General features: G+C 29.2%; 2 protein-coding genes across 2 annotated transcripts; both read left to right on the top strand.

Moving 5' to 3' along the window:
• The first annotated feature begins 2372 nt into the window (after window positions 1–2372).
• On the top strand, window positions 2373–5817 carry LOC114187906 (probable E3 ubiquitin-protein ligase LUL4). The gene is made up of 3 exons (XM_028076310.1): window positions 2373–3099; window positions 4042–4555; window positions 5315–5817. The coding sequence occupies exons 1-3, from the start codon at window positions 2585–2587 to the stop codon at window positions 5426–5428; spliced, it is 1143 nt and encodes a 380-aa protein (XP_027932111.1). The 5' UTR covers window positions 2373–2584; the 3' UTR covers window positions 5429–5817.
• Window positions 5818–14958: 9141 nt separating this feature from the next.
• On the top strand, window positions 14959–17479 carry LOC114187911 (heavy metal-associated isoprenylated plant protein 33). The gene is made up of 3 exons (XM_028076319.1): window positions 14959–15289; window positions 15538–15613; window positions 15795–17479. The coding sequence occupies exons 1-3, from the start codon at window positions 15260–15262 to the stop codon at window positions 17243–17245; spliced, it is 1557 nt and encodes a 518-aa protein (XP_027932120.1). The 5' UTR covers window positions 14959–15259; the 3' UTR covers window positions 17246–17479.
• The last annotated feature ends 6825 nt before the right edge of the window (window positions 17480–24304 follow it).

Raw genomic sequence — 24304 nt, 5'->3', positions numbered from 1 at the left:
TTTACAAAAATAACTATTTTTGTCAAAGTGGAGAACATAGAGTTCCGAAATTGGTAAAAGCCTAAATATTTAAGAAAAATATAATAAGACGATGAATAAAAATTATTTTTTTTCTTTCATATTTAATTTTTATTATAAATAATTTAGTTTTTTTTGTTACTTTAATATAATACAGATAATCATAGTTAAGTTTAGTTAGACTAATTTTTTTCATCAATAACAATATATAAAGAGGATACCCTCTTTTGTGTCTATATTTCGTTATTCCAATTTTACCCTTAATTGTTATTATAAAAATTAATTATTTTATAAATAGTTTACTTTCAACCATTAGCCTCAAAACCTCTTTTGTCTTCAACAATTGTTTTAAAAACTTATTTTATGTACATATTTTATTTTTCTAATTTTACATTAACAACTATTTAAAAAATTCATTATATATTCTTTATTGAACAGAATTGAGTCGAACCAAATCAAATTGAACTGAATCGAACTAGATCAACCGAACTGAACTGAACAACACTAAACTGAACCGGACCGAACCAAACCAAACCAAACCGGATCGAACCGAACCGCATTGAACCGAACAAACCGAACTTAACCGCACTGAACCAGACCGAATCAAATTGAACCAAACTTAACTAAACTTAACCGAACCGAGTTGAAACGAATTGAACGAAACTGAACTGAAATACTCTTTCATTTTGCTGAATTTTAAAACACCTTCAAAAAAGGAGGAGGAAATTAAAGGAAAAATTTCACACTTTCATAATTAATTAATATAGAGCAAAAGGAGAGTCGCTTTTGTAGTGCGTAAAAAATGTCACACCCAAAAGTTTTTTCGCACCACAATCGTGAGGTCCCTCTTAAATAATTGAAACATAATGTTTTTCTCCAAATTAAATATAGCAAGTGTATTAACAGTAACATAAGCATATTGTATACTTTCAATATAAACAACATTCAAAGAATAAACTTAAAAATGTTTGTATTCACCTTTCACAAAAATAACTATTTTGTCAAAGTGAAGAACATAAAGTTCCGAAATTGGTAAAAGTCTAAATATTTAAGAAAAATATTATAAGACGAAGAAAAAAAAAAGTTGAAATGGAAGTAGTGAAGCAACGAGTATAAAAAAATGAGAAAAATGCAAAAGACATATAAGAGAATGATAAAATGTTAGTTAGAGTTAAGGTTCAAACAAAAACATACCAGTTGGGTGGGGTGTGAGGTGTTAGAATTGCAGCGAAGATGGTAAGGTGGGATGACGAGAGCAAGACGACATGACCTTATATAGTAGTGACGGGAATGTGAAGTTCACGATCATTGTCTCAATGGTGATGATTTAATTAAAAAATGGAGTATGTGCGGTGTTTAGGATAAGAGGCCATTGAATAAAAATGAGAAAATAAAATACATTATTCAGTTAGTGAGCAATTAACCGATAGAAGTTCAATTTTTTAAAAATAAACGATAAAACAATACTGTTTATTTTTATTTTTTACTTTAATATTTATTTATTTTATTTCACATATTTCCACGGTTCAAATTGATGTTGATTTAAAAGTATGAAAAAAAAATATTCAAACACATGCATCAATTTTTTTTCTATTAAATTATAATTTTTGTAAATTAAAGTATGATTTGTGCCGTATATATTTAAGTCTGTCAAGAAAATAATTTATATACATTGAAAAAAAATCTAAATGTTACATTATTTTAAGGAAACATTGTGTATACATAGAAAAATATAATTAGTTTTGATCGACTTTTATATTTACTTTTGTGTCCCATTTAATAGACAAAGAGTATTCGCTCTATTGTGTCTATTTTTTATTTTCTAATTTTATCCTTAATTATTGTTTAAAAAATTAATTATTTTATAATTGATTTATTTTTAACAGTAATTTCTTCTATTTTGACCGTTATTCAAAAACAATTTTTTTAACAATTATTTTATTTAATAATCATTTTAAATTTATTATATATTTTTTTGAAAGTAAATATTATTAATCTTAACTTAAATCCTTATAAAAATTAAAAAATATAAACACAAAAACACATTTTAACTCAAATTCTTATAAAATTTAAAAAATACCAACAACACAACACCACTATTTTCACTAATAATAATAATAATAATAATAATAATAAAAACAAAAATGTCACTTCACTCTACCACAAAGTCAAATCAATTTAAACAATATAAAAATTCTGGACACAATACAATCAAATTAAAAACCTTATTAAAAACACATAAATATAAGAAATAATTAAAATTTAATTGTCAGAATAATAATAATGATAAGCGTGTATTTTTCAGCTAATTTTCCTTGTGCTTGTGATTTTCCTTAGAAGACATCGGAAGGAGCGTGGACCTGATAAAAGAATTCATAGGTTTAGGAGAGAAGAGAATGAATGAAAAGTAAAAAGGGGAAAGTGGAAAACTATAGAAATCCGTGGAAAGAACAAAGAACACAAAAGGTTGGTTCAACTTAATTTCCCGAACAACACGCATTCATTCAATTGGGAGCTCTGTTTCATCATCATCTCAGTGCTTCTGATTCCGATTTCAACCACTCTCATGGGTATCTCATGGAGTGGCAGAAGAAGAAACAATTTCATCCAAAACACACCGCCTCCACTCCCACCTCCCCCTTACTATTACCCTCCCCAATCCAACCACCCTCCTCCGCCGCCACCGCAGGGCTACTTTCTCCCTTCCACAACCTCTTACTCCCCGCACAACAACAACTATGCTGCTGCCCCTCCCTTGCCTCCACCGCCACAGCCGCCACCGCCGCCGCAGACCCATTCCATCTCCTTCTATTACCCCAACCAGAATGCCTATCCCAACTACGCCAATTCCGCGCCCAATCGCCTTCACTACCAACCTTTCTACCACCCTCAGCCTAGCATGTTGCCCGCCGCCACTCGCGCCTCTGCCTCCACTCCTCCGCCCTATGTCGATCACCAGGCCGCGAAGAAGATAAGAAACTATGTTAACGTCCACAAAGACACCCTGCGCCTCGAGGTTGACCAGGAAAACCCCGATCACCATCTCATTTCCTTCGTTTTCGATGCTGTCTACGATGGCAGGTAAGGCTTTTCACTCATCTTTCCGAACTCTTTGAAAATTGGATTTGTTTCATCGTTAATTAAGTTTTGCTGCGCTGTGTTATGAGGATCAATTTACTTACAATTCATGTATGAGTTGAGATTGCACGCTAACTTCAGGAGGATACTGATTGAATACCTACTATAGTGGTACCGTGTCTTTATTTATTTTTTAAAATCAGAATACAAATTGTAAGTAATTATCGTGAAATAAGATGAAACAAACTTGTAAGATTCCTATCATCAGGAGTGGCGATCTTGTGGTGTCCGGGTGTGATGATAGAGGAGCAGTAGATTAGTGGAGAGTTTGTCTTTCACAGCAAATTGTGACCAAGCCCAATGGTGGCCCATTTCGTGGTTCTAGTGCCTGATGATGTCTCACTATCCTTGAGAAACCCCGCAACTTACCTTTTGTTTGACTAGGCCTCACAAGTTGTGGCCAACTATCCTTAATTAAGTCGTTTATTCTATGCCTTTTAGTGAGGCTGTGCTCAGATTTAACTCTAGTCTTAATGCCTTGAGATATAGGTAGGAGTTCCTTGTTACTGTCCATAACGTGCCAAAAATATGTTGGACGAATTTTTAACATGAATGAAGTTTGCAACAGTTTCAATGTGGTTTTTTAAGCAAGAACTCCAATTGGTGTTCCAGGTTGAGTAATTTCAAAATTTTGAATCACATTGGAAGACTTAGAGAGTAACCAATTGGTTGGAAATTTTACGTGGACAACAGCTTTTCCTTCCTGCATTTGCATTATAAACATGTTCATGGGTTAAATTTATGATTTCTTTTTTACTTTGAGTGTCTAATTATTTGAAATGAATTTTGTAAGATGCGAAGATTTAAAGATTGAGTGAATTGTGAATATTTTATGAAATATCTTAACTTTTCTAATTCTCTGCTTCTTATTGTTGTGATTGGTAGCATTACTGTCTCCTACTTTGCCAAAGAAGAAGAAAAATGTAGGTTTGTTCCATTATTTCCTGATGCATTTCAGCCAGTCACAATACCCTTTCAGAAAGGAGTTGGCCAGACGTTTAATCAGCCTTCAGGAACAGGAATTGACCTAGGCTTCTTTGAATTGGATGATCTTTCAAAGCCCTCACCTGGAGAAGATGTCTTTCCTCTAGTAATATGTGCCGAAACAAGTTTGAAAACATCCTCGGAAGATGAAACACCGGGTGATTCTGTGCTAGATGCATCACCTCACATGCAAATAACTCAAGGTGTCTTGGAGAAAAGTAATGGTGCTGGTCCTTTCCAGATAAAAGTAGTTAGGCAGATTTTGTGGATTGATGGTGTTAGATATGAGTTGAGAGAGTTATATGGAATAGCAAGCTCATCTGCAGCTGATTTTGACGACAATGATCCCGGGAAGGAGTGTGTCGTATGCATGACTGAACCAAAGGATACAGCTGTCTTACCTTGTCGACATATGGTAAGATTTCATTTCAAATGTGCCTATATATTGGTTCGTGCGAATAATAGAAGTTATGGATCAAACTGATACGTAGTCCTGTATAATAGCATAATTTGTATTTGCGTGAGATCGCTTGTGGAAGTTAAGATATCATGGGGATTATTTAGACATGGTTCATTCGGATTCGTAGGCCTGGAAGCATAGCTAGTATTGCATGAGATTCTCCTACCTTCATATGTTTTTCTTTTCAAGGCCGTGAGATGTCATGTGATATATCATGCATATAGTCTAAAATCGTAGATCAAATATCGGCACTTACACATACTGTGGGTGAAATGACTATAGAGTGTTTTGTTTCTTCCTGACTAATAGCAATAAATGTAATTTCTTGGTGGTAAAATCCTTCCTGTTAGTAGCAACAGAAGATCGTTTTAGTGTACTTTATTTTTCATAATAACTTAGTTTTTGGACTACTTTTACTAACTGATGAGCGTTTTTCAATTGTCAAACCCTGTTTTTTCTTAATCAGCGTCGCATGATATCATTAGAGTTTAGAAACATATCGTTACAACTCACTAGTTGTGAATTTAAATATATATTTATATTCTAATTTAACATTTTTCTGCCCAGCCAAATTAAGGTTTATTAAACAAGGGTTGCCCCAGCCTTTCTTCAGGATTAACATCAACATAATTTTTTCACCCATGCTTGCATTACTTGTCAGAATGTATATTTTCGTATTGATCATTCTCAATGACTTCTGTTGTGTTTTTCCAGTGTTTGTGCGGTGACTGTGCAAAAGCTTTGCGACTTCAATACAATAAATGCCCTATATGCCGTCAGTCTATCGAGGAACTCATAGAGATCAAAGTAAACAATGACAATCAATGAGATTTTTCTTCTGATGCCAAGTTGCAGGGTATTATCAATAAATTGCTTTAAGAAATTCCCCCTGTTTTTCAAGTTTGCAGTAAGGTAGTATATAGCAATTTCTTTCTTCTTTTTGTAAATTTAGTCAATAATCTGTTTATAGTTTTTGTGATGTGTTCATGGGAAAATTAGATCTTTCGTGATTGAAGGCTTCGTCCCGTGTCATCTATATTGTACAGGCAATCATTTTTCTGTAGTTTGTCATTGATGATGTTTATTGTCTTGAGTTATTCATGAATAAGGGAGAAATGAGATAATACCTTGGTCCATAAACGAATCTTTGAAAGTTATTACATATTTAAACTTGTATAGTGGATGCTTGAAACATATTACCGCTGTGATTTATGTGATGTCCCATATTTTGTTTTAATGGGGGCTAGAAGAGACTGGGTGTTGAGTGTTAAGTAGAATAAGATGGTTTTCAAATAATCTAACAGAATAGAAAACCTAAATAGGATCTAGAAATCAGTGGTTCTCTCAAATGATAGATGAAGAATATATGTACCTTCATAGTGAGCCTACTTTTAGGGTTTATTTTTTTCTTAAGAAAAGAAGAAAGATAATAATTACCATTAGAAATTGTTTATATTTAAAACGACAGTTTTTTTGTGGATATTTTTTTTTTTTTAAATATGTTTATGTTATAATGAAGATCTTCTTTCATTAACCCTTTAAAACTTTTAATCCTATCAAATAACAATTATCTTTAGAAAGGGTTCTATTTTAATTGATTTATAATTTAATTTTTAACTATTTATTTGTCAATATTTTGATAATGTCAGATGTCTCTTGAGAGGCTAAAACTTAAATGTTCATCCTTATTAACCTATGGTATATTGTGTTTGGATTTATGTTTGAAAGTTGCTAAATGGACTTTAAAACATCCTGATGCATGAAAGAGAGAAGTGTTTTTTTTTAGTATTGAATTATTGATGATATCATTTTCATTTTATTTTCGTAAAACAAGTTAATAAACATTACCAAGTGCTTACATGCGTACAAGGATGATACATATGTTTTCACTTTAAAAATAAAAATGATTATAGTGAAACTTATATTGGTTCCGTTAGAGTTTTAAAAGAAATAACTAACAAAAATTGGAAGTAATTATAACACAATCATAATGCACATTGATCCCGTTGGGCAACTTAACAAATTAGACATATTTATGGACATGTAATTTTATGCTCATATAATTAACTTTCCACTATATTGTCTAACAAACGAAGATAAGATGATGTTTAACCAAGGCAATATTTCGTAAATCTTTTTCTTGACTCGAGTATTCTACCAAACTAATGTTGACAACAACTATCAACAATTAATATTAAGTAAGCTTAAACGTTGCATCGACTTACTCTTAAAGATGGAAAATTAGGTAAAATCATTATCTTATCATCAATTTGAAGAAACAGGTTGATATTTTCAACCCTTTTAATATATTAACTCTTTATGTTAAAAGTTGAAAATGTAAGTTGAACTTGGGCCATCCCTTCCCAAGTTGGGCCAGTGAACATTCTGTGAGTATTTTTGTCTTCGTTTTATTGCTCGTTCTTGGGCTTGTTCATTAAGTTTGTAATATTTCGGGCTCTAGGCCCGAGGGTGTTTGCAATACAAGTTACTATATAAAAAAAAACATGGAGATTTTACAAGGTGAAACTGGACTCTATCCAAAAGAGACACATATATTTAAAATATGACTTTTGAATGTAAAGACTTTCATACTGTAAACTAACTCAAAATTATTAAAGTATGAGTTCTGAAAATTATTATTATAAAAACTAACATATTATTATATAAATGATAATGTGTAATTAAACAGGAGCGTGAGTGTCATAATTGTTTAGTAAATGACCTATCAAGCAATTTCCCACTCAACCTTAAGTTAGTTTATAAGACACTACATATCTGTCTCCAATTATTAAATTATTGCAGAGTTCACATGTTTTAGTTATGATTAATGATATCGCCTCTGTTATTCACACAGTATCATTCATCATGAAGTAAACTTCACACTCTTGGTAGATGTGAACAACTTGAGAATAAGAAACAAAACACACATAATGTGAGGGCGTATCCAGTGGAAAAATATACACACACATGCTTTGGGAATACGAAATACGAAGTACAATAGAAGCAATTAGTTCTTACTAAGTTGTTAAAAAAAACTTGACATGATTGTGTTTTGGTATAGCAAAAGAGAAAAAAGTTGAAAACCAAGAATGAGGGCAAGGTATACGAAAACATCAAAAAGTTCATCCGAGTTCTCTACAATTTTGATGACAGTGACTTAAAAAAGACAAAGAAGGTAAAAAGGTAAGAGAGAAAGTGAGAAATTAAATGCGTGGTAAAGAAAAAAAGGAGGTGATTAGTGAGTTTAGGAAATGGTTATTGTTTATACAAAATAATAATGGTAGGTAATAGTTAAAGCGTTCCAATTTCCGGTGTAAGTAAATAAGAAAAAAAATATAGCAGAATGAATAGAAGAAAAGAATCGGGAATAGTAGAAGAATGAAAAGTTTTCCGTTGTGGTAAAAGGTTGTGTACACCTGCAGTGCATTATTAATTTCCCATAGCATGCTAAAATGTAGTGCGATAAAGAACAGAGCATGTGTGAGGTGCAACTGCAAGTGTACTGTTGTAGGTGAGGGTCAATAAATACTCTCAAATCTTAATGTGTAAAATCTTATTCTCACTCATCAATCACTATCCAAATTAAGAGCATGTGGTTGCTTATGCCAAGTCTTGGACGTAAATAGCAATGCCCTTGCATGGCTGCCCAACTCATTCCCCAATCCAACCTTAGAGACAAAATCTGTAAAATCATAACCCTAAATATGGATCCACCTATTCATCTCAAATTAACAATTACCCACCACTCCTTCCACTTAAGTCCATCCTATCATACCTCTCTCTCTGCCTGTCACCATCACAGAACCACCATTCATTTTTTTCATTTTCTACATTTCCTCCTATTTCTTTACTCCACTTTCCATCACACACAACAAACAACTCTTCCCATCTTTTATCTCTTCAAATTAACCTTACAACTACACACTTTATCTTTATCTTGCAGGTGATATCAATTGTTGTGTGACGGATATCAAACAAAATCACAGTAAAATTGTGATATTTGGAGTGTTATGCTTTTACATAATAAAGGTTACATGCTGACTAATAGCTATAATTTTTAGTCTAATGATAAATACCGAATCGTAACACTTTGATTGTACCTACTTTGATTTCAATTCCAACCTAATGAGAACATTATTGACTTTTATCGAAGCATGCACTAATTAGTTATTGTTTCTTGTGATCCTTACAGGACAAATGCTCTTTGGCAGTAAAGTGACATGTCAAAAGAAATAACGGTTAAAATCAGAGGAACATGTTCATAAGGGTGATCACATTTTTAGGTTTTGAAGAAGGGCAAACAGCAAGAATGATTTTGCCTGAAAAAAATAAATGAAGTGCAGAAATGGAAGAAAAAAACAAGAAACCTGGTTCAATGTGGTTTATCAGTATTCAAAGGGTTGGCTGGTTTGTTTTGGTATGATTAGGAGTTTATAGCCATTTTCCATCGGGTAGGCCCATTTTTAGAGTACTATAGTTACCACTCTAGCTATGTATGTCCAAGTAAAAGGTAAAACTCTCTCGATAAATTATCTGTTAAAGGATGAATTTGTGTTGAATTTTTTCAGAAGATTATACGTTGAAAATTGTGTTTCTGGTTTTATTCATAGAAATAAATAGATGAGTCCATGTTAAAATCTGTGTACATTTTAGGAGAAATTGACACATTTTGGTATGACATGATCATGTGCAAATTATCCATTCCCAGTTCTGTGCTTGCTTTTTCTTCTTTTCACTTAAGTGCTGTTAAAGTAAGGTATGCATTATTTAATCAGAAGAGTTCCACTATTGGTTTCAAACACCACATATATAGATACTTGCCTTTTTAAGGCACATAAAAATGCACCAAAGACCATTCAGTTTTCATTTCACATTGGCACCAAACACTTAAACAAGAACACCCCAAACTTCTGCCACTCCAACTGAATTTCCCAGAAAACAGCTTTTAAACTTTGTTTTAACAAATAATCAACCATCTATCATATGTGATTAACTTCTCTCCAGACCAAAGGTTAAACATTGAATACACAAATGTTCATAATACTACAAATGAAAAAGAAAAAAAAAAATTCTTCTTTTGAACTAATTCTTGTGAATATGTTAAACTTCATATCTAAACGTATTTTATAGGGGCTTATCCAGATTTAAATCAAGACACATTTTAGTGGAAAATAATGTTGAGAAGGAGGATCCTTTTATATAAAAAGGTATAAAACTCCAAATGAAATATATATTATATCAAAAAATGTACATAATAAATTCTTTAATAATAAAAAATGATTAATGATATAAAAATTATTAAGTAAACCTTATAAAAATTTAATTTAATTTCTTAATTTTAATTAACTCAATTTTTATATATTATTTAAAATAATTATATACGATATATTTTGTTATAAATATATATAAATAACTTAAATACATTTTTATTATACAATTAATTAAAAATTATATTTAATTTTATAAAATAAAATACTTATATTAAATTTAATTATAATTTTATAATTTAAATCAATTTCATAAATATATTATAATTTTTAAAGTTTCGTGGTCCGTGAATTGCACGGTAGAAATACTACTATATTGTTAAAGCACTGGAGTTTTACTTTCATATCTAGTTTATAGGAACTAGTAAAAACAGCTTATAAGTTACTCCAATTACTTATTAACTTATTAAAACATTATTTATATTAAGTAATTCACTCAAATTTTTCTTTTTTAAATTCAAATACGTTTTTTAAGATTAGAAAAAACTATCTCCCTTTTATGTCACATTTTAAAGAGTTACAACGTAATTTTTAATTTTTTATTTACAAGTTACAACGTAATTAATTTGGTAAAGAAGACATAAACCAACTTTGTCTTACCGAGAAGATGTGCAAATAAAAGCGGAAATATATATATATATATATATATATATTTATATTTATATTTATATTTATATTTATATTTATATTGTTATTGTTATCCAGATTCTGATGCTGTGATGATATTACAGATAATTTTGTTAATATGAAAAATGACATATTCTATTAATATTTTAAACCTTAGTACGATGTATCATATTATATTATAGTAAATTTATAACTGTTTTTACTAGTACTTTTATTTTGTTAGATAACAAATAGATTTAATTGCATTTTTTTTCCATGTAAAAATTTAATTTTGACCTCACACGTTATACATTTTTACTGTTTTATGTCCAAAATGACATTATGAATTCAAACTCTTCATACTTTAGGTAAAAAAAGTACTTGTCGTTATCACTTGTCCAAAATATTATTGGTAAGTTTTTTCACTCTGAAATTTTGATTTATCTGCTAACATATAGGTGCTACAGGATTTTGGATTTTACACAGGTCAGCTATCTATAAATACATAATGAAATTTATTAAATAAATAAATAGAGATGTTAAAAGAAGTGTAAATAGTTAAAATATATCATATAATTTGTTTAATTTAATGTAGTTAAGATTTATGTAATATATCATTCAAACAAAAATCATAAAAGAATATATAGCCGGGACTTGTATAAAGAAAGAATCAGGATCTAAATGAACTTGTATAAAGAAAGAATATTGAATAAGTTAAATTAATAAAATATTATTTGACAATTTTCTTTTTTACGAATGAAGAAAAAAAACTTAGAACCAAAGAGAATAGTAAAGAGTATAGGTAAAAAATTCCATTAAATTCATAACAAATTCAAATAACACCCATAAGAACAACTATATCTTTATCATTTCTAATATTAGTTTCTTATTCATGACTAATGGATATTTCACACTAATAACATCATTAAAAAAATATAATCATAAAAATCAAATAATAACAAAAATTAATTTTGTAACATAATAAATATATTACAAATGTAACTAAACCTAATACATTAATCATCCTTTATTGTTTTCCCATTGAAAAATATATATATTATTTCGTTTAATCATAGCTCTTAGGAAAAATGAACCTTTTACTAAAATTGCTTATTATTGTACAGCACCAAATTAAAGTTTATATGTTATATTCTTTTTCTATTGCTAATTAAAATAAATAACTTATATAATTAACATTTTTATTCTCTTATTATTTCATTTCTATTTTCATTGTTATAATAAACATATTTAAAATAGGATATACTTAGAATTTCTTCAAACAAGTTATATTATAATTTTTCATCATAAAAATTATGATAATGAAGAAAAATAAATTATCAGTTTAATAACGTGAAAGAGTGAGGTATAACAATAACAGTAATAATAATAAAATTACATTATTAGAGTGGTAATGATAAAAAATAAATCAATTGTATCAAACACTTTTATTACTTTATATATAATTAAAAAGGTTTTAAACAGGCGGAAATTGAACACAAATTTTGGAATGACGACATAATTTTTTATCATTTCAGTAATACAATAAAAATAATATATATTTTAATATAATTATAATTCTAACAAAATTATCTAATACATAAATTATTCTTTTTTTTCTCTCACATTATTTGAATTTATTAATAATTAAATAAAAATTAAAAATTAAATATTTTTTTTTAAGATAAATAATCATACTATATGTATGAAATTATTTTCCGTTTCATTTTGAAGTTTTATTTTCAAAAATTATTATAAAAAAAATATTTCAACTTAAATAAAATGTATTTTCTACTATTGACAAAAATCAACATAATTCAATAGGATATTCATCAAATTTATATGATGAAGATCATCAACGATGAAAAAGTCAAGTTGAATTTTTAAATTATTTTTCTCACACAAGTAAGTAAAAAAAATCATTATAAATATTTTCACTTTTCTTCATATTTTAAATTTAATAGTTATTTGAGTTTTATTTCTAAAAAAAATATTTTTTTAATACTCATATTTTAAAACAGTAAAAATATATTATTATATATTAATAAGTAATGTATATTATAATAATAAAAATATATTATAATATATTAAAATAATAAAAATATATTATAATATGTTAAAATAATAAAAAAAATTATTATATATATATATATATATATTATATATAAGAAAAATAAAAATAAAAATAAAAATTATGAAAACTTTTGAGGGTTGGGGGCCATGGCCCCAGGGCCATTGGTTTTAAAAAGATTTTCATGAAGGATTTGTAAAAAATAATTAAAAGTAAATGGGATAATGAAACACTTTATTTTATATATTAGTTGACTTTATACTAGCTAAGTGTATCTACAAATTCTAAAGTATTCTACTAGTCAATAAATGACTATAAGTATTTTCATCACTATTTTAATTTATTTCTAATTTACAACGTGTATATAAAGTCACTCTTAATTATATACTCAAATTTTTAACTTAAAGTTTCGTAGTTTTCATATTATTTGTCTAGATTTTCATAGTTATTTGACAAATCAATATCCCTTTAAAGATTTTCCATGAAAATATAGCTGTTTTTCAAATATTTGATTTGTTCTGTTGGTTGAAATTGTCCAAGGATTGATTGAAGGATGTATTTGTCATAAGATAAATTTTTGTAATCTAAGTGGTGTTTTTATTGATAGTTAGAATATTTTTTTACCTTCCACAAATATACTGACAATTATAATAACAAACAAGTGTTGTATCCCTAATTACTCATGTAAAACTTCAAGTAACTTAAATTTGTTATGACTTATTATAAAAATAATATTGAAAATGTTGTTGTTAATAATTTAAATAAAGTAAAACAAGATTATATGAATGTGTATTTAGATTGAATTTTCCTTATCTTCTTCAATTGTATTACTATTGATTCAATATATATCAATGCAGGTATTTAGTGTCATTAAAAGTTCTTAGTTAATTATATATAAATAAAACAATATCAGTATAGAGGATTAGAGTATATTACATCCAACATCAATACAAGAGAGTATTTCTTTATTATGTTTGACTTATTTATATCTCTACGAGATAAATAACATTATTTTATAATACATATATTTTTATCTAATAATTTAGTGTTGAATTGAAAATTATTTATATTATATATTTTTATATTAATTAACATGAATTTATACGTACTTCCCACTTACCATTCATATGTAATATCCCCTTCAGAATATAGTTTGATTGTCCACTTCTTCCTTCATAAAAAAGAAGAAAACTTAAAACAAACAATAGAATTTATAGATGAAAAATTGATTCCGATTTGATTATTGGTAGTAGAGTAATTAGTATAAATTACATTAGTACAATATAATTGATCCTCTCCGAAACATAAGTTACACCTAATAATGCACCGAATGCCTTTATAATAGGTCAGAGTTATTTAAATTTGTTTTTATAAACAAATTAGATATTTGACTGACCAATTATGCACATTAGACATCATCAATGTCTGTGGGTATATTGCTTTTGCATTGAAGAAGTTACAGTTTAGAATTTATTTTTATATAAGGTTATAATTTATAATATCATGGGTATTACTCAATGTTTGAATACTAAATCTATCTTAATCTTACAATGTGATTTGGGTTAACTGTTGAGTTGAATTTGGATATATCATTACTTCAGGCAAAGGAGAAATAGACAACATAAAATAAAATTTGTATTCCTAGTTTTTAGATCGCTGGAATCTGATAAATTTATTGGTGTGTGATGATGAACGTGTGAATCAGGAGTGCCATTTTTTAGTGTAAGTCCACTTGAGAGGTACTGTACTGATGCAAATGTGCCAAAAGCGAGTTCCGAAAAGGAAATTGACAACTTAGCCCTTGCCTATAATAAATGTCACTTTATTATATCACCCAATTTTTTCAAGATAAATTCTGACCTACTTCATTCATGTCTCTTGTAACTTATTATCAAAAGATTTAAATAAATAAATAATTAATAGCATTGAAGATGTTGCACAAGTATTTTATGTTTAACAATCCATACACTTCAATTAAATACTTACCTCACTTCCAAAGAATTACATCCACACATCACATCAACACATTCTAACGGGTAAAAATAATCAATCACTTCCTGAGTTGTTATTAACTTAGTTCTTTAAAAAACAGGAAAAATCTTAATTAGTTTTCAGTCTAATATTTAATGCTATTAACTATTTAATTATTAAAAGTTAAATTTAATAGCCCATTTAATATAATATAATTGTCTTTTATTTATCTAAAGATTAAAGTAGAAGCGTTTGTGAGTTGTTATTAATTTAGTCATCTATGAAGAGGAAAAATCTTAATTAGTTTTCAATGGAATATTAAATGCTGTTAAATATTTAATTATTAGAATTTAAATTTAATAGACAATATAAAATATCAAACGCGTTTTTATACATGCACATCCATGCGAAGAGTAATAATATCGAAGAATAAAAGAAAGATTAAAAAGAAAACATAAAGAAACCTTCTTCTTTCTTCCACACGTCCTTTGGAGAAACAGACACAGGCAATGCTATTTAATGATGTTAAAGCATAACTTTGCTGAGTTTTTGTTTAACTCAGAAAAAAGAGAAGGGTGTGTGTTTGGTTCCAATCGCTCTAGAGGATAAGTCTAAGATTGGATGAGCCTCTCTAGCTTATTGTCTGTTTTTTTCCTGGCTCAGTTTCTCAGATCTATTACCACCCCTTTCTGCATTTCCCCTATCTCTTTCAAATCACAATCCTTTTTCTCCATTGCCTGGTAAGACATGAGTAAAGAGGAGATTTTGAAGATACAGGTGCGCTTTTTGCGTCTCTTTCATCAATCAAGTCCTCACCTTTCTCATTTTCATCTGTTTATTTTCAAGCTTTTAGTTGCTGTGCTGTGTTTGCTTTTCTTTTTCATTTTTTATCTTGAGAGAGTCATTTTTTTATGAAGTGTCTGGTTTTCTTTTGCTTTTACTTCCTCATTTTAATAATTCCTCTTATTTACAACCAAATTTCTCTTTATTCTGTGTTGGCTCTTGGGGTTTGCTTGAACATGCAGAAATGTGTTCTTAGAGTGAACATTCACTGTGACGGGTGCAAGAGCAAAGTCAAGAAAATCTTGCAGAAGATTGATGGTATGTATGCATCTATCTCACTCTGTTAGAAAAGGAAAGAGAAGAAAAAGACCAATTTATGTTTCATTCTTGAAGGTTTTATTTTTATTCTGTAACTCGGAGGAAAAAAACAAAATCTCATATCACTACCCATATCTTGAATAAATAGTGTGCCTGGATATTTATTGAGTCTATTTCACAGGGGTGTTTACCACCGAGATAGATGCAGAACAAGGGAAGGTGACGGTTTCAGGGTTTGTGGACCCCAATGTTCTCATCAAGAAGCTTGCAAAGTCAGGGAAACATGCAGAACTCTGGGGTGCCCCTTCCAAAGGAAACAACAATAGTAGCAACAACAACCCGAACAACATCGCCAACCAGATGAAGAACATGCAAATTGACAATGGTAAAGGTGGGGGAAACAACAAGGGTCAGGGTCAGAAGGGTGGTGGGAATAACCAGCCAAAGGGTAATAATCAACAAGGGCAGAACCCCCAACAGCAGAACCCTCAACAGCAGCTTCAGCAGCATCTGCAGCAACTTCAGCAGATGAAAGGGTTCCAAGATCTGAAGCTGCCTCAATTCAAGGACATGAAAATGCCCAACCAGAACCCCAACCCCGTCAAAGGAGTGAAGTTCAGTTTGCCTGAGGAAGATGATTTGTCTGATGATGAATTTGATGACGAGTTTGATGATGAGTTGGATGATGAGTTGTATGAAGATGAGATGGATGACCCTCAGCATCCTCTGAATAAGATGATGATGATGAAGCCCCCTATGGGTAAGCCCCCCATGGGTAATGCCCCTATGTCTAATGGGGCTCAGATGATGTTGAATAACATGATGAATGCTCAGAAAGGTGGCAACGGTGGTGGAGGTGGAGGTAACGGGAAGAAAGGAGGTGGAGGTGGAGGAGGACCTTTGCCTGTGCAAGTGCATAACATGGGCGGTGGAGGTAATGGAGGAAAGAAAGGTGGTGGGGGTGGTGGGGGCGGAGGTGGTGGAGGTGGTGGTGGCAATAATCATAATCAAGGTGGAGGTAACAAAAACAATGGTGGGAAAAATGGAGGTGGAATGGCAGATGGTAAGAATGGAAACAACAAGAATAATGGTGGTGGCGGTGGTGTTCCTCCAAATAGCAATGGGAATGGAGGAAAGAAGGGTAATAATGGAATGGGTGAAGGTGTTCAAGCTATGAACATGTTTCCAAACATGGGTAGTCATACTCCTAGTATGGTTGGAGCTAATGTGGGTCCTATGGGTAACATGAGCATTCCCATGGGCAACATGCCAATGTCCCAGATGGGTAACATCCCAGCAGTTCAAGGCCTTCCAGCTGCAGCACCCATGAACGCCGGTGGTGGTGGCGGCGGCAGTGGAGGATACTTCCAAGGTGGTGGTGGCGGCGGTGGCGGCGGTGGTCCAGATATGATGGGTGGCAATCCTTACCAACAACAGCAATACATGGCTGCAATGATGAACCAACAAAGGGCAATGGGGAATGATAGATTTCAACCAATGATGTATGCTAGGCCTCCTATGGCAGTGAATTACATGTACCCTCCTCCTTATAGCTACCCTCCTCCTCCTCCTCACGAGCCATATTCCAACTTCTTCAGTGATGAGAATACTTCCAGCTGCAGTGTTATGTGAAGAGTAATGGGTGGTGGTGATGATGCTGATGCTGATAAGAGGGTTGTCTGGTTATGGATGCAAAGTCCTTTCTAATCTGATGATGCAATATTATACAATGGAAATCAGTTTCAATTTTAGTTTGGTGTTTCTTCAATTTTCTTCTTTATCCCTTTTCTCCAAGTTAAACTAGAGCTTTTGGTTACCATAAGGGAGTAATTTATAGATTTTATAATATTTTATGATAGTGAGAACTATGAGATCATCATGTAACTCAGGATATGGTGATGATGGACCTCCGCCATGTGAGATGTTTATGTGTGTTTATATGTTGCCAACAGGAATAAATTTCAGAAGAAAAACAAAAAAAAAAAAGAAGAAAAAGAAATAGAATGGGTTAAACAAAAAAATGCATCTCTCTTCAGTCCTTTCTCCGTCAAAAGACTTAATTTATTTTCACAATGATGTTATTATTTTTTATAATCTGTTCTGGCACGCACAGTAACATGATGTCCATTAAAGAATGGTTTGTGTTGCTTTTGGACATTATAGTATTTGACAGTGTCCCTGGTTTCAATGTGAGGGAAATCATGAATGTTTGCGTGGTGGGGTGCACACTGAAGTTGGCATATTGAGGGATGGACCCAGCTAGCCAGCATCAACGAAGAACAGTGGTTTTATATAGACTCTTGTGATAAGGGTTGGGTGGGGCACCATTCATCATCAGCATCACTATATTGAGTGAATTTATTTATTGCTAAAATACTGTTTATTTATTTATTATTATTATTTAGTCACCGCACCCACAAACCAATGTTTTGTTTTGCAGCACTTAATTGGTACCGGTACTGTCCATAAAGATTCCTCATAGAATTACTACTTGACAATGTTATTAAAGTTATTAAATCATAAAGAAAATGATAGGTAATTTTATTTTTCATAAGAGGTGCAGTGCAGTAGGGCAGGGTTGAAGGGAAAAGAGGTACAGAGTTACATAAACCCAACAACGAATTGCCTGTCTTCTTCGTTTCTGTTCATTTTCTCTTTCTCACTCATAACAATCACTCTGACACAACGGTACTCATCCTGCAAAAATATTCAAACTCTTTCTTTACCTAAATAAATCTTAATCAATCTCATTATATTATCATTCATTCACAAATTTTACAACCTTATCCTTCTTATTTCGTATTCCGCTCATTCAAACTCCACCTATATGCTAAAACTAAAACTGTCTTTATACCTTTATGTTCATTGTTCTACATTCCTTGTATAAATGTTTTATTTTTTTAAACATTTTAAAGATCAAGATTTGTATATTTGTATTTAACTTTTATTAGATAATCTGTACTTCTTTTCTTTTGGATCTATTCTTTACTTATTTATAAGACTCAAATTATTAGACTTTATTATAATCATTTTCTTTCATAATCAGATCAATATAATGTTAACATATTGTAAATGGTGAATTATACATGTAAATATAGCTGTATATAATTAACCATGACAATTGATATTTTAGTTTGAAACTGTACTTTCACTAAAATTATGATGAATAGATATTTTTAGATATATCAGTTTTAGTTATAATACATAATTTAACATGTGTCTAAAGCTATTTTTATTTGTTTAATAATTTATCATAAACGTATTAAAACAAAGAATGAACATTGATTAAGAATTGATTAGGAAGATCATGTGTACATGTAGAATAAAAAAGAAGAATAAGTATTTTGGTTGACAATGTTATAATTAGTTGTGGGAATAGTAGTCTAAGGCCACGTTTAATCTTCTAAAATTAATATTAAGATTGCACAGGCTTAATTAAAGATAGATTAAGTGAAAATTATAAATCCAAAGAACAAGACAAATGGAAATAAATATTCTAATTTTTTTCTTATTTAATAGTGTCAGACTAAAAAAATTCTAGCATATATAAAATGTCCAAACAAAGTTATTATTATTTATTGTTAGTCTTATCTTTATTATTATGATTTCTATCCTTCAATCAAGATTACAAATTAGTTAGAAGTACAAGATAAAGTTTGAATAATTAATTATTAAAATACAATTTATAAATAATAAATAATAAAGTCTATTATTAGGTGACATTTATTTAAAAAAAATTATAATTTCTTTAAAAAAAATTCTGTGAGTTTTCTCTATACAAGTTTGATTTTTAAAAGTTTTTCTATATACAAGTTTTGTATCCATTACAATAATATTTGAAAACTAATACATTGTTTATTTATATTGAAATAATTAAACTTAAAATGCACATTGTAATTAATAAAACTAAAAGTGGTACATTTCCTTCTGAGTAATAAATAATGTGTACAGAAAAGAGGAGAAATAAAGTTGTTTAGAAAGTTTTTATTTAATTTTCTTATTGTTGTTGGTTGTTCTTGATTAAGCTGAGAAAATAGTTTGTTTTGAAGATGTAGGCTTTTGTATGGTGGTTCAAAACCAAATTTAGGCATCAAATTGAGGAGAAAAGGCAAAAGAGCTAGGTGTATGTCTACGTACGCGTGAGACAATCAAGTTAATCATGGAAGATGCAGCAGGTCTTCATGTTTTGTGCAGTGATGCACTTTTTCTTACTTTTAGTGGGTCCTCCCTTTTGACCATACACAAACCCTACCCTTTCACATGGACCCCTTCTTTTCTCAACTTACCCTTGCTATTTCAATTCAAAGGACCAACTTGTTTCTTCTACTCTCACTCATTCATCTTTACTTTCTATTCTAATTTTTAATAAAATACTTCAACACTAGTAAAAACAAAAATAAAATTTCTATCTTTTAATTATGGAGTCAAATTTTAAGATGAAACTTTTAATAAATATGAAGTATAATAATTAAGATATTAAAGTAATCAATCACACTTAACACTATTAGAATTGTCAATTGTCAAATCTTTGTCATTAAAATATTGTGTATAATTAATTAATATAAGTGTCATACATAGACATAGCTTAGCTCTTTGAGATTTTTAGAGAGCAAAAGCTACCAATGCCATTCAATGGCGCCACCTGATGTATTTCCGCTGTTAAGTATTATTATTTTAGTCATTAGGTAATGATTATTAGTTTATTCAATTCCAGTAATTATTTGATTAGATGTTTGGATTACTTCGTTGCAAAGTTTCCTTCCAATCAAATCTAATACAATTTGACTACTGATTATTGGTTTGAGTAATTTATAATTTCCCTCACCTAATCTATTCACAATATTAACCAATTTTTCTTTTTCTTTTCTATATACACTATATATTATATGCTTCATTTGATGAATATTCATTCTATTTTTCACTTGTGTCACTGTTCTCTCTTACTCCTTCCAATAAAGAGGACAAAATGTTAGTATGTTAATGTTTCTGTTCTTATTTTCAACACCCTACCTCTCATCTCTAACTTCTGATACTAATAAAATATATGTTGCAAATCAACTTACACTACAAAGTGAATTATTTAATTTAATAAAACAATATTTATTAAAATTTATAACACAATAAATCTTCATTATTTTATATTTCCATCCGTTATTTTTTTTTTCTTATATAAACTTTAGAATACAAGAACAAGTAGAAAAGTTTAATAAGGACTATTGATTTGTCATCATTCCCACTAAAAAATAATAAAATTGGTGAAAGGATGGATTGTACGAACTACTCTCTTTTTTTCTGAATTTATTTTAATACTATAGAATTGACGAAAAATAGAGTATTTCTTTTATTTTTTTCCTCCTTATTATTTCTGTTTCTGTATTCAGTGCGATTTTTAATTTGTTAAACTTTTTCTTAATATGGTATGCTATGATAGATATGAATGATGAGTTGACAACCTTAGACAAAAATGACACTAAGATTTTGGTTGACCTGCCTCAACATACCAAATTCTTTGAAAAACAAATGTGGCTATAAAGGGGAAAATAAAACAAATTGTATAGTTGGTAACTTTATCTAATGGATGAGAATAATGTTTTTTTTTTCATAAAGATCTAGAAAAATATATATTTCATGAAGAATCATGTCTTCTTCACTTGATCTAGTTTTTAAGTTATTTAAAATTCTTTTATACATTCTATTCCAAAACTGTGTATAATTATGATTTTAAATTATTGAAATTCTTTTATCATCTTATATAACTGAGTATAAAATAATATAATCACGAGAAAGTTAATTTTAGAATAAAGATATAAAAAATAAATTATAATTATCTATTATTTACTTTTATTTATGATACATATATGTATTACTCTTTTGTTAGTTTATGAGGTTATATTAAAAGAAAATTCAATAGAAGAATTTTGTTGGAACAAATTAATTCTTGATTATAACTTCAATATAATATTTAGATATTTGAAATATTTTTTAGAGCTTACTTCTATATTAGAGTATTTCTCTGTTAAAGAAAATAGTGTTTAGATATATTTCATGAAACTTAGTATCTTAGTTCTAAGCTGATAAAAACATTCCTAAATAATAATATCAAATTGTAATAAAAGGATGAAATCCCTTATATTGATATAGCAAGTTATCGAAGGTTTTCAGATTAACGGAAAGCTTTCATACTTGATTTCTATCATCTTATATATCACTTTTGCAACACAACAATTTAAGCAATTTCTCATCAATCCAAATGGTTTATTTCAACTTTGCTTGTAGGGTCATTTAGTATATTTTATATGGAGTAAAAGGAAGGTTTACATATTTAATTTCACTTGTTTAACTTTTTTTAATGCAAATATGATAGATTGCATGGATTCATATAGGCCTAATCTAGATTATTGATTCTTTGTTATTAACAGTTTGACTTATTACGAGATAATAAATAAGTTTTAAGTTTTTATTTAGAATGGAATATTATGTTTTCTATCGGAATATATTGTGAATTTCAATAATTAATATATACTATTCTCATTATTGCAAATTAACTATTAATGTGGCTATGTGCTTTATGGTGACAATCAAAGTCTTAGTCATAGTATTATCAATTTGCAAATATATTATCATTTTGTTCTTGATAAAGTGTAGTAGAATGGTGTTTTTTCGTTAAATTTAACTTATTCCTTCCATATTCTTTCGTTCTTGATTTTATTATTTATTACCATTCTTATATTAGTTTTTGTTGTTGTGTAAAACATTGTCAGAGTACACTTTTTTTATTATTTAATCCATTAAACCTAGTAACTATCCTTATCTATAGGATTGACTAATTGTTTAATTAAAATTAGTTCATCTTCTTGATTTAATAAAGAGTACTTACATATAAAAAGGTTCTTTTCAATCATTTGATCGTGATCTTAAAAATTTGTTGGTTTAAGAGATATTGGAGTAAATCCTCTTCAATACGATTTTTAATTCAGACCTTGTTACTTAAAAGAAGAGGTTTGAGTTGATCTCGAACAATAATAGCTAAAATTTGACAAAATAAATAAATATAAACTCAAACTACGGTTTATTATTGGTCCTCTCAATCGGATTATTAATAACACAATTTACTAATATCCTTTGAAGTGCATAATTTAATATATTTAAAATATGGACTTCACCTTTATTCAATAATTTCTATTTTTTAAATTTTGAATAAATTAATTTCTAAATTAATGTAAGGATAATATCTTATACAAAAGATTTTTCATGTTAATGACTGAACTTGAACTTGAACTTGAACCTTCAATATACAACAATATGAATACTAAAAAAATATATTTTCTCATTATAATAATTCTACCCCACTTGAACATATATAATTGTAACTCATAAAAGATACTTAAAAAGTCTTTAAAAAAATAAAATAGGATAACAATAGTAGTAAAACCTATAAATGTACACGTTTTAGATTTAACAATAAACAAAAATAATATTATTGCGAACCTTTTTAAGAGCATCTAACATGACTTTAATCTCAAAATTCATTTTGTGTTTGTTTAGCTTGGAGAGTCTTTTTCTGAAAAATGAGGGCAACTACTTTTGACACAGTTTGTCTTTTAAATCCATTGTACATTATTAGTAAGGATTGAAGCACATCGTGTTTCATTGGGTGTCTCAAGCTATCACATTGATCCATCTCTTAAAGTTGTTCAAGCTTTTGGACATTGTAAACTTTGATATTTGTTTAAAAAGAGGTTTATATAATTAGTGTTTCATTTGCAACACAAACAATCTTAAAAGGGGAAGGTAGTGGTTAGTGTTCCCAAGAATTCTATGAGAGTGGTCTATTGAAAAAGTCACATTCATGTTTAGGAGATAATCAACTCATAAAGGGCACAACATCTTGTTGGTATTCTCATTTTCATACTTTTGCAATCCAATGCTCATTTCCTTGTGTGTGTGTTTTCTTCTACTTTTTTTGTGTGCTAAATGTTTAATTTCATGAAAGTGCTAATGAGATGAACCTGAGATGTTTTTTTTTTTTTTTTCTTTTTTGAAAGTCATATATCTAGCCTCTCTAGAACACCAATATCCAAGCCTAAGATGAGAGATTTAGTGAGATATAGAATATCAAATGATCTTTGTGTATCAACATCTAGTGTGGTTACTTATAAAGACTATAATAATCAAGTTAGAAGAGTATTCGTCAAGCTACAAACTTTTTTTATTACATGGCGTGTGGAAGGTTCCTCCTAGAAATATCCCCAATAAAAAAAATTACTTTTGACATCTATACAATCTTTTAAAAAATTTGAGAGTAATGTAATCATTAGAAAAAAGTAAACTTTTATAATGGTATATAAAAAGAGAATATTAATGCTAAAACGATGAATGTGAATTGATTGTATAAATTTTTAAGTTCATTGCATATTTATGATATTAGAGAATTAGGTCCAATGATATTGAATCGCAGTACTTTGTTTATTATGTGAATGGAGATGACCCTAATATAAACTCAAAACACTCATGTGAGCTAATATATTGACTCATAAATTTTCAGAACATAAATTTATTTAAAAGTTAGCTATAATTTAAGTTCATTTCAAAAATGTCTTTTGTACATTGTATCTTGTGAGAACATAAAAAGAAATGGTACTTTGTATCTTGTGAGAACATAAAAAATGTAATTTAGGATTTATCAGACTT

Source organism: Vigna unguiculata, chromosome 6 (genome assembly GCF_004118075.2).
Source record: "Vigna unguiculata cultivar IT97K-499-35 chromosome 6, ASM411807v1, whole genome shotgun sequence".
In the NCBI taxonomy this organism is placed as follows: domain Eukaryota; kingdom Viridiplantae; phylum Streptophyta; class Magnoliopsida; order Fabales; family Fabaceae; genus Vigna; species Vigna unguiculata.
This window is presented reverse-complemented; position numbering and strand designations above follow the sequence as displayed.